The 11,926-nt window shown below is 39.1% G+C and overlaps 1 protein-coding gene across 6 annotated transcripts in view; it reads left to right on the forward strand.

Moving 5' to 3' along the window:
• The window catches only part of LOC124159109 (armadillo repeat-containing X-linked protein 4-like), a 117,254-nt gene extending 110,882 nt beyond the window's left edge, over positions 1-6,372 (forward strand). The window contains exons 3-4 of one of the 6 annotated variants that reach the window (XM_046534664.1): positions 4,472-5,614; positions 5,651-6,372. In XM_046534664.1, coding sequence (XP_046390620.1) covers positions 4,472-5,614; positions 5,651-6,090 — 1,583 coding nt within the window. In that variant the 3' untranslated portion in view covers positions 6,091-6,372. Of the gene's footprint in view, positions 1-4,471 lie in introns of all 6 variants that reach the window. The other 5 variants (XM_046534662.1, XM_046534666.1, XM_046534661.1 and 2 more) reach the window with 5 other exon arrangements.
• Positions 6,373-11,926: the final 5,554 nt, after the last annotated feature.

The following is an 11,926-nucleotide window of genomic DNA, read 5'->3' on the forward strand; positions in this document are numbered from 1 at the left end:
CCCCCCCACCCGTGTCACTGGGGATATGTCGTAGCCCCTAAACCCCCGTGCGGGATTACTGCCCCCACCCCAACATGAAATTCTATACTCTGCCCATGATACAAGTTGAAAACAATGTTTGTATTATATACGTCCCTTATGAAATTTATGATTTAACTAAGTAAGTTTCCAGACCACAATTCTAATCAACGTTACGTCTGCACAAATTAGGGTTCTTAAAATTCTAATCAAAGCATTTATATATGCTGGAGAATAAAATACGAGGAAAACACGGAAAACATGTAACACAGCAACAAGATGCTATATATTCCAAAATATACGTAGTTCTAGAATCGGATAAAAATTCTACAGTTAAATAGTTGTTCTTACAATTTGTTTACGCTAAACAGCGAAAATCATACATTTACCATAAAATTTGTAAACATTCTCGTAAATTTGTTCATATCTTAAAATTTAATACGTATATGCACTGGCACGTAATTTTATAAAACGTAATCGTAAGCTCTAAATCTAAAAGTACAGAGTGCATTTATAATCTGTAATTTATTGCATCGAGTTGTCCCTAATGTTTCGAGTAAAACCGTCCAAATGCCGTATGAAGGAAGCCGTATACGAAGAAAAAAAATCTGCAGGGAGAGTTCTGGGACTAGGGCACCTAAAAAACACTCCTTTCGGTTGGAATGTTGACCGTTGGCCTATAAGAGCGGCGTCGAAGCGTGTTTGATCGACCTTGCAGCCTGCTATCCACGCTCCAGATCGGCACGACCTCCTCCTCCTTCCCATACAAGCGCACGCCCCATACACCCTCACTCCACCCTCCCTCCCCCCACCACAATGGCAACATACACTCCCGCAGAGATTTATAGTTCTTGAATGAATCATTCGTAAAGAACGATTCATTATTATCAACCACCGAATGAATTGAAAAAAATAATTACAGCGATCACTCGGTAATCCGGCAGGTTTCGGACAAGAGCAATACCGGATTACTGGAAATCACTAATAATGACGCAATTAAAACGGCAGAAGTTATGTTTTATTGCATGCATACATGAAACTTAATGCATTGTATTAAACACTACAATAGTACATGCTCCAAATCGAAGAGCTAACGTAAAGTAAAACTACAATAAAGAAAAATTAAACTTTCATTACTGTGCTGTAAGTTTTCGTATCAATAGTTCACATTATTCCACTGAAGTGGAAGGCTCCCATTTCAGTCAGCACTGCTTCCACTATTTTCTGCCTTGGACAAGGCTCACCTGCAAAGTAGGCTAGTCTATTCGAAATTACTGAGCTACCCGCTGGGTAGCTGCATGTATAAAAATGCTGGATAACTGGCAGGGATGGTGAATGGAAATGCTGGATTGTATAGGGAGTACTGTTTTCCTTATAAATTGCTCATAATGAAAATCTATGGTGCACACGGTTTTTGTGGTCTGGCGATTCATGTCGAGCTTTAAGTTCATACAGAATCGTAGCATGAAGAAAAAAAACTTGAGGCAAAGAAGCAGGCCCATGGTTATTTACCACACTTAAATATTCTGGTCCTAATACGGTGATATTTAAAATATAATAACAATTACAATAACGACGCTAAACCAATTTCAACCATGGTGCGACATGAAGAAGGGTAAAAATAAAATTTGATATTAGTGATTGACGAGAAAATTCAAAAAAATTCATTAAAATACATGACTAAAAATTTTAAAATGTTCTATTCGGTAATTCACATTTTTAAACTCAAGAATCTGCGCAATTCCTGTTAACATAGGCGGAATCATTTGATTCAATGTGCTTGTTTTTTTCGTATGTTTCTTTCTAATTCACAATGAAGGCAAGGATTAGCTTTCAGTTTACTTTTAGTGGCAATGCTCACTTGGTTCCCAGAGATTTTTACTAATTTTTTTTTTATTCTCACACCACCGCAAACAGCTCTAAACTGCGTTTTACACTGGGGTGTTCAACATAACAACAATTTTAACGTACACGAAAAACCTTTCCCTGAATAAAGGCAAATACCCATCCGGGACTCGAACCCACGACCTCTTCTTTGGCAGCCGAGGGCATTACCCCGCTGCCACCGAGGCCGGCATAAAAATAACACCCCGGGTAAGGAACGAACTCACGACTTTAAGGTGATGAGAGTTACGAGCTGCCTACTGCGCTACCGAGGCACATTTCGCTACAGAGTTCATTTTGATCTGCAGTGTTCATTTGGTTCGCAAGGTTCATTGGGTTTTTTGGAACGATTTGAAACAATTGAAGGGGTCGGGCCAAACTGATCTGCCCACGTTATCTATTGAGGAAAAATATTAACTAAAATCTTCAACTTATAATGTAATTTAGCATTTAAAAATGTAGACTTAATACTAATTTGCTGAAATTGGTTGTTAAATAAATAAAAATATTATGGATTTAACCAAAGTTTAAAACGTGAATATCTCAAAACGCTGTAAATTATGGTTGGCACTATTTTAACCCGACCCCTTCGATTGATTCATAGCAATGATTCGGATGATCCGAATCACCGAAATGAATCGAAATGCCCACCTGCTATCTCCCAACACGAATGCCTTCTCTTCTCACCTCCTGTAACGAAAAGGTCTCACTCCTCATCCCGACCCCCCCCCCCCTCAACCATCCCCCAAGCACTGAACGTGGAGCTAAAAATAAAAAAATAAATAAACTCGACGCACGGCAACCGTAAACAATGCTCAAGAGAGTGATTCTTCCCTACGTCCGTCTCCTTCCTCCATACATACCGGTGATTTCATCAAGGGGATGAAAAAAAGACATGAAACGATTGCCTCTCTGCCACACACTCTTTGCACCCGAGCGTGCAAAGACTGTACACAGAACCGCGCCGTGAAGCGAGGGAAAATTAGGGGACGTTCAACAAACCAAAATCGGATTAGGGCTCCGAGGGATGTTTAAAGTGCGATGACGACTTCTGCTTTAATGTATACGACCTCACTCCGCGCTCTCCCTCGGACTCCGTGTGTTCTTTCGCGAACGACGATTTAGACTGCGAACTTGTGAGATCTCCACTCTAGCTGTTAAAGCTCTTTCTTAAATACCGTAATAAACAACAAAAAGCAATTCGAGAGAATTTAATTGCCCTTTTCATTTCGTAATAGATTGTTTTGCCATGCTTTAAATGATATATTTTCCCTTATTATCGAAGACCAAGAGATGGCTACCGTCTTAATAATTTATCGTAACAAAATCATTATCAAGAATCATTTATTTTATTTTAGTATTTATTGCGCCTATTTGCGCCTTATTTTGTATAAAATATTTATGAGTGAACTGTTCATTGAAAATCATCCTACTTCACTTTAGTATTTTGTTTCCTATTTCTCACCATCTAATTGTATATTATTTTAAAAGATACAAAGACAAGCAACGCAGTCATAACAGCCATGTAGGTAAGAAGTATAGCTATTAAAATACAATGCTAGTTAAAATACACGCTAAAGGACAAAATTCACACTATAAAAATGAAGGAATGATTTAATTCAGTTTTACTTTAAAAGGTATTCTTTAACCACCAATTGGCAATGTATCGGTTCATCATAAATCAATATACGTCTCTCGTTTACAAAAAGGCTTCCCGCAAGTTGATGGCCTTAAATATAGAATAAGTTCCTCCTTACGGAGTTTTCATCGTATGTAAGCTTTTATCCACAGCGCGAATCCATTATTTAATCGCATCATCTCGTATATTATCTCATTTGATACGCCACTATTAAATTCATAGCTAATATGCCGCAAATATAGCATCACATTCCTCCAGGAGAAACGAAAAGTACAGCCAACTGGAGAGGATCCTCAAAGAATTCAAGAATTCCGAGCATCATCATAAAGCGTAAAAATTCTGTCAGAAAACATGTTGGAATAATGAGGATCGATTTCCGGTACTTTGATGTTACTTCCGTGAAAGTGCACGGAAAAGAGTAACTGGAGAACTTTCCAGGGTTAAAACTATATACCTGTTATTCTTCTTCGCTTCCTTTTCTTACCATAACTCTACTATGCCAAAGCTTTTCTCAAACCCCGCAAAAAACCTCAACCTCATTTTACCCTACCCCCTAATCTTCAAGCGCACCCCTAGATGATAAGAATATTCCAAGCCATAATACCATATGTACGCACTGGCACGTATCTGGTTCTATTTTTCTGAAGACGATTATTCCTAAAACGCAATCGGTGCTGCCAATGGTGAAGGGCTTTATTGCTTGCAAGGTTTGGAGCACAACCAACTCCTGCTTATTCTGCTTCGTGAGCCTTCATTCCATGTCGTTATCTACAACTCACATGCAGCCTTAGAGGCTTGGCTTCGTTTCTACGGTGGAGGGAAGAGCAGCAACGCTTATAAACGCGAAAAACCTTCATCCCAACTTCTCAAAATACCACCCGAATTCCATTCTCGCTGGATGATTCACCTGAGTGATTATTGCGCTGTCAGGTGAGGCCCGCATGCGGGGAAATCAGCGCCACCACCATAGGGCGGGAGGAGCCGTGTACGTCGTGGACTCCATCGGTGGAGGTCACCTTCTCAAGAGGGAGGTGGACCCCATAGGCGGAGGAAATATACTCAGGAGGGAAGTCGACCCGATCGGAGGAGGAAATATCCTGAGACAAGTCGATCCCATTGGAGGCGGAAACCTGGTGCGGCAACTGGACTCTATCGGGGGTGGCAATCTGCTGAAGAGGACGATAGACTCTATTGGGGGCGGTAACTTGTTGAGAGAAGTTGATCCAATTGGAGGTGGTAATATTTTGAGGGAAGTTGATCCAATTGGTGGTGGAAATATTTTGAGAGAAGTTGATCCCATTGGAGGTGGTAATCTACTAAGAGAAGTTGATCCAATTGGAGGTGGTAATATTTTGAGGGAAGTTGATCCAATTGGAGGTGGTAATCTGCTAAGAGAAGTTGATCCAATTGGAGGTGGTAATATTTTGAGAGAAGTTGACTCTATTGGTGGCGGTAATTTGTTAAGAGAAGTAGACCCCATTGGAGGTGGTAATATTTTGAGGGAGGTTGATCCAATTGGCGGCGGTAATCTTTTGCGACAAGTTGACCCAATTGGAGGCGGCAATTTGCTGGTGAGACACTTGGATTCTATCGGCGGTGGTAACCTACTAAAAAGATACATCGACTCCATAGGAGGAGGAAATCTACCCAAGATTGTGGACCCTATCGGAGGAGGCAACCTACTGAGGAGCCTGGATTCTATCGGCGGTGGAAACCTACTAAAAAGATACATCGACTCCATAGGAGGAGGAAATCTACCCAAGATTGTGGACCCTATCGGAGGAGGCAACCTACTGAGGAGCCTGGATTCTATCGGCGGTGGAAACCTACTAAAAAGATACATCGACTCCATAGGAGGAGGAAATCTACCCAAGATCGTGGACCCTATCGGAGGAGGCAACCTACTGAGGAGCCTGGATTCTATCGGCGGTGGAAACCTATTAAAAAGATACATTGACTCCATAGGCGGAGGAAATTTGCTAAAAGCCGTCGATCCCATTGGAGGAGGGAACTTGTTGAGAAGTTTGGATTCAATAGGTGGAGGTAACCTTCTCAGACACGTTGACTCGATAGGTGGAGGTAACCTTCTCAGACACGTTGACTCGATAGGTGTAGGTAACCATGCCAAGATTGTGGATCCCATTGGAGGAGGTAACTTACTAAGGAACTTGGATTCAATAGGCGGCGGTAACCTATTGAGATATATAGATTCCATTGGTGGTGGAAATCTACCTAAGATTGTCGACCCTATCGGGGGTGGAAATCTATTAAGAAACTTGGACTCAATAGGCGGTGGGAACCTACTGAGAGAAATTGACTCAATAGGTGGAGGTAACCTGCCAAAGATTGTTGATCCCATCGGAGGAGGTAACCTACTCAGGAGTTTGGATCCAATAGGTGGAGGCAACCTACTGCGCGAAATTGACTCCATAGGAGGAGGTAATCTGTTGCAAAGCGCCCTAGGTCAGAAGATGAAACATGAAAGGTATAGCCAGCTGAAGAAGATCCTCAAAGAAATCAAGAATTCTGAGAGTCGTCATAGAGCGTAAAAAAATCTCTGCGAGAAAACATGTCTGGAATACTAAGGACCGATTTTCGGGTGATATTATTTCCATGAAAGTTGCACGGAAAAGAGTTACTGGCGGACTTTCTATTATTAGGTTTATGTACCTATGATGTATATCTTGGTGATAAAGAAATAAATTATGAAAGGAGAGGATTGACATAAACTTATCATAACTTAAAGGGGATGAGGAAATTGTGAATCCTATCATGAATGTATCATTTTACATATTGAAAATGCAATAAAAATATATTTATTAATGTAAAAATTCTTTTTAGGCTAATTTCACTCCATTCACGGCACTTCAACAACAGTATCTGCAGGCACTTCCTTGCTCCACGCTTTATCAATCTCTAACAAAGAGAAACAAACTACGCCTCTCCAATATGTCTAAAGAATAGGACACAAAATTACAAGAAACAAATGAACGAGAATAAATCATAGGTATTAGTCATACCATGGTGTACTGATGACAATTTAAAGCAAACAACACTGTACAATAACATAATCCCTAAAATGTTCATTTTGGTACTATCTAGACCTTTTGTCCTGCACTAAGGAGGAAAACTTGAAGAAAAAACGCATTATGACTAGTCAAGCCTTTTTATTGTTTTTCAGGTTCAACTGTGTTGTAAAATATATATTCATAATATCAATATCGACATTCTTCCATGATGGGGAAATAACGCTCATAATCTTAATTTCAAACAGTTTACTCTATAAATCGGGCATGCCTGTGGTGAATAAACTTTATTGCAACCTAACTAGACTGACTCCGGCATAAGAAACACAAAAACGTGTATCGAAATTGAAATAGGCCAAGCAGTGAGTATTTAGTGCCAGCCATCATATACATTGTTGGACATTTTGTTAGAAAATATAAATGCTTGGAATCATTGGCGTCAATTCGCTACCTTGGTTTGACAAGGTTCTAACTGACATTTTTGCAAAATTTGGGGTATCCACTCAAGATAACTAAGTTTATGTTTCTCTATGTGTTCACCGGTTTTTATTCCTCTATGTAAAATAATAACAGATTTAGAACAGTGACAAAGTTCCAACTGCAAGGAGAAAAAACTAATATTTGGTGTGACAAGGTTCTAACTGCATTTTACTTATTTTATTACTCATATAAACATGTAAAAAAATAAAATAAATAACATATTTTCTTAAAGTAATAATTACCAGTGTATCTAGTGGATCACTAGTGTATGTGCCGAAAATCAAAAATAAATTCCTATCAATAATAGAAATAGAGCAGTTTAAAACTTTGACAAGGTTTTTCTCAAAACCAGCTGATGGTCAGTTATAACCTTGTCAAACCAAGGTAGCGAATTGTATTAAACTTTGTTGGGGCGAGTTTCGGGGAGGTCTGGGGTGTATGGAATACCTGGCAGTGGGAGGGTGGTTCGGCGGGGATTCTCCCGGAAATTAAAAAAAATAATAATTTTTTAATTTATGTTTTTACTACCACACCACCGAAAACCTGGCCTATACCGGGGTTTTATAACGGTTAAAAACTAAACGTACACGAACATCCACCCTCTAGATAGAGGCAACTTACTCATGTGAGAATCGAACCCGCAATATTTGGTTTTCCGGCGAGAACTTTACCCCGCTCCCTTGGAAGTTGTAATTATTTAGGATTTTTACCCCATTTTACACTCCATCAGGAGAAATAACAATATAATGTTTAATTTTTTAGGAAAACGATAAAAAATCCTACTCATTAATTATTTGGGGGGTCGCGTCCCCCACAGAAACGACGTCAGTGCATGGAATTATCAACTTAGCCTCTAGTTATACCTCGAGCCCACATCTCGACCACTTGTTAAGATTAAGGAATTTTAGAACAGTAAAAAATTCAGGAGCCATCGAAATTAGCATAATAAGTTAAAAAATAGTGCGACAGTAAGGAAATGATCGCCCACCCCGAAGTGATGTATGGTCTTCAAGATGAGTAATACACATGCTGCTCCTCCTGCTAACGTCTACTTCCAAGACAAGAGTTTACGGGGTTAGAGGCAAGAGTAAAGTCGTAATGTTCTCAGAGCTGGAGGCAAGAGTGCAAGACGTAAAACTTTTTATACCCCCAAGGGAACATGGAAGTATTTCGAAATGCTTTTGTCCCACGGAGGTCCGAGGTGGTAAGATGACGATAGCTGAGCTTCCAACGGGAGTTTTGAGTGCCTTGTCTCTCCCTTTTTCTTTCTATCTCAGGTGATGACGCTTAGCAACGCGAGTATGGCCAGAAGATATTCCAGGTGAGCTCCTGCAGTCAGATGCTCCCTTTTCAAGACTCTTCGCCCACTTTTTCAACGACCTTGTGCCTTTTTCCGTACTATTTTTACGGTCAACCGTAAAAGAATTCACAAGTACCGCTGACAGAATCTGCGACACCAGCCATACATAGGAACTGAATAAGTTGGCAAGAATACATTGCATTCGAAATGTATTTCAGCAGTCGGTTGATTCTTCCATCGCGTACTTAAAACCGATTGGGCTAAGTTCCTTATTCAACGGTTGGAATACAGATCGAATTTGTTTCTTAAAGAATTTCTGCTTTATTGATCTGGCCTTAGCTCGGAACCCCATTCGGGATTATTTTCGTAGTGTTTCATAATTATACAATCAATTCCGCAGTGTATTCGGGCTAAGCTTTGGTCTAGATGTCATATATTTAAGAGCGATACGGAGAACATAATATTAGAGCTCCATTATATTTCCAGGTCCGACAGAAGCGATAAATTAAGAGAGATATTTTGTCGAACGGATAGATTGGTGAATACCTTTTTCCCTCGAACCGTAAAGGACTTTAATAAGTGCCGGTCGTAATTTCGTTGGAGCGTTTCCTTTTTATGTTCATATGGCTGGTGTCCTAACACCTCCTGCCACACGCCTTTTAGGCGGCTTGCGGGGTAGTATGTAGATGTAATAACTGTTTACTCTGAGATTTTAAGTTCCACCCAATAGTCAAATTTTGTTTATTTACGTAACAGAGGATAAGGAATTATTTTCCTGCCATTTTTAATTATTGGACATTATTTTAGCTATCATAGTTAATACATCATTATCTTTGAGGAGAATCCTCACCACTAATTGTAAGAAGCTATGTTCCATATTCAATGGTTGGAATATAGATACGATTTCTTTCTCACAGAATATCTTTTTACAAATGATATTTTTAAAACAACAGAAACTATAATTACATACAATATTCAATACTTCTTAGCCTATAACTTACTAAAAGCATTCTAATATCCAAGAGAATATTTTCACGTGACACATAATACAGGAATATATTTTAGTTTAATTTCTTACCACAAGGATTCAATAAATTTAGAATATCTAATGAAAAAATATTTCCTTGCATACAAATTCATTGAGCATAGTCATAGCCTAGTAAGTACTGGCGACTGTAGCCTTTCTCATCATTATTTTCCAATAAACTTTCAACCTTTTCTATCAACGGACAAACTAAAGACTCAATTTCCTCAACTCTATGCTTCCCTTATGGCAAATGACCCTGGATATCGGTCGCCTCCTCGAGGCCTACTCTAAGGACTATCGGTTAACGTAGAGCATTGAAAGACGAAAAGAGTACTCTAAAAACTGAAACTACGCAAATTAAATGCGTAATCAATAGGTATGACTTAATTAAGTATTCTAGAAACAATATACATACAGAAGGCTAAATAAGCTATAAAAAAATATGGACCTTGTCCCTCATGACGTTGTTAATAATACCTTATCCAGTGCAATAATTTCGGGACCAATAAATGATATAAATTAATCGATATAGATATTACTTACCAGCCGCGAAGTACGAAGGAGACTCTGAAGCCACCACAGGGCTGCTAAAATTCGCCAACCAACCAATAAGGCCCTTGAAGTTAACCCGGCACGCCAACACAACCTGTGATATTATTCGGTCAACTTAAGGTAAGGAAAATTAAATTGGGTTACCACTCAATGGAGCTATAGCAAAATATGAGTCATTTAAAGCTAAGAAGACCTCAAAGGACAATACATAAATACATGTGTTCCTCAAATAAGGTAAAAAGGTACAATTAATTTAATTGTCCACCACAAAACAAAAATAGAACGGCTGTTGAAGTTTATGAAACGGAAGATGATCAACGTTTGCATGAGTTTGGTAACATCTCCCTTCGAACAATTTTTCACCTCATTCTTCCCTTTTAAAGGCGGTTTAGGAGAATTTGCTGCAACATGGAACTCGTATTCACGGATATCAGTTTGAAAATATTAATTAGCGGAAAATGTTACATAATATTTCGCGCAGTGACTTATTAGTAAAACTAAAATTTCGATATGAAAACAGAAAACACTATTAAATAGAATAAATTTCCTGATTTTGTCACAAAGCTCAATCAACAACGTTTAGAAAGACTGAGGTAAGAAAAATTTTCTTTCACGTAACCCTAATCCTCACCGAGCATTTTTTTTATTATTCTTGAGATTCACTTAAATATTCAAGGGGTCTTAAGTATAATCCCTCAAAATTTCAAGACACTCGGTTAAGAATGATCTGAGGTTTTCCCGGCGTATGATGATGTTGAAGTTGTTTCGGGTTTCCCGTGAGGCAGAGATGGAGAACCTCACCCGGTAGGAAACCCGAAACAACTTCAACAACACTAGACTAAGTTTTTAAAATTTGATATATTGAGTATAAGTGCATAGCAAGAATCGCCTTCCTGCAATCCTGCGACAAACGTCTCTTCTACTGTTTGTCGTAACTGACGGTTATTACAGCTACTACTCCTGCTTTTAGGAGTAGGGGTAAGCTCATGCCCTTTACTCTGGTAAGGATTCGAATTCGCTCATTTTAAATAAACATCACGGCAACTGTTTGTCTTTACAGGTGGTTCTTGCAGCTACTCCTAATCGGAGAAGGGATAAGTTCGTGCCCTCAGTTGAGGACTCATGTTCACTCATTAAAAATTTATCTGCTGCGGAAATCTCCTAAAGCTCCAGTAAAGAAACTTGGGAGAAAAAATCTTGATTGAGATGACTAGAGTTCGATTAAACCAAAGTTTAACGAGATGCATTATTCAATTTAGCATTCAAGTATTCAGTCTAGCAATTTCTCATCTAGATATGTGAAACTCTTGGAATACCGAATTTCTTGCCACTCGACTTAAGCCAAATAAAAAAAACTACGCCACTGTTTCAAACAACACATTCCGACTCGAAGGTCACGCGAGTCTCGCGAGGTCTATACTAAGTGCACATGGAGGAAATTGGTTTTCCTTGGGCACCTCTATAAATTAAGTCCAGTCCGTTTTCCACCCTCTTAAAACAAAAAAATGGGCGTATTTTGATAGCTGGTCGAAACTTTCATTTGCTTGTGACCAAAATAAGAAAAATGTCCAACAGGAGCACCATGGTGAAAAAAATATTAACTGCACATCTCTTTCGACGGCCACCATCTTGTAATGAAGTAAGATCTGATGCTTCCCCGGCAAATATAGTATAGCAAAAGCCATTCGGACTTCCAGCCCTGAGGATGGAACATGACTCGAGTCCCGAAATGTTGGCATAATGAAGAGAGACGACCCGGCTGGAAGTGTGAATAGCCTTCTTAGACCATTTTATAATCTTTATTTATTTCGTCTAGACTAAATGAGCGCAAAACGCCACCTCCTTTGCTCCTTACTTATCATATTCCAACCAAATTTCCTCACCAAACACCGTTTAAGTATCTTAATCTCTGAATTAACTCCTCCTTTTTACCTTAAGCCCTCATTTACTGCCCATGGTTACACTGTATACTATCAATAAAATAAATTTAATTGGTTCAA

Source organism: Ischnura elegans, chromosome 5 (genome assembly GCF_921293095.1).
Source record: "Ischnura elegans chromosome 5, ioIscEleg1.1, whole genome shotgun sequence".
Taxonomy (NCBI): domain Eukaryota; kingdom Metazoa; phylum Arthropoda; class Insecta; order Odonata; family Coenagrionidae; genus Ischnura; species Ischnura elegans.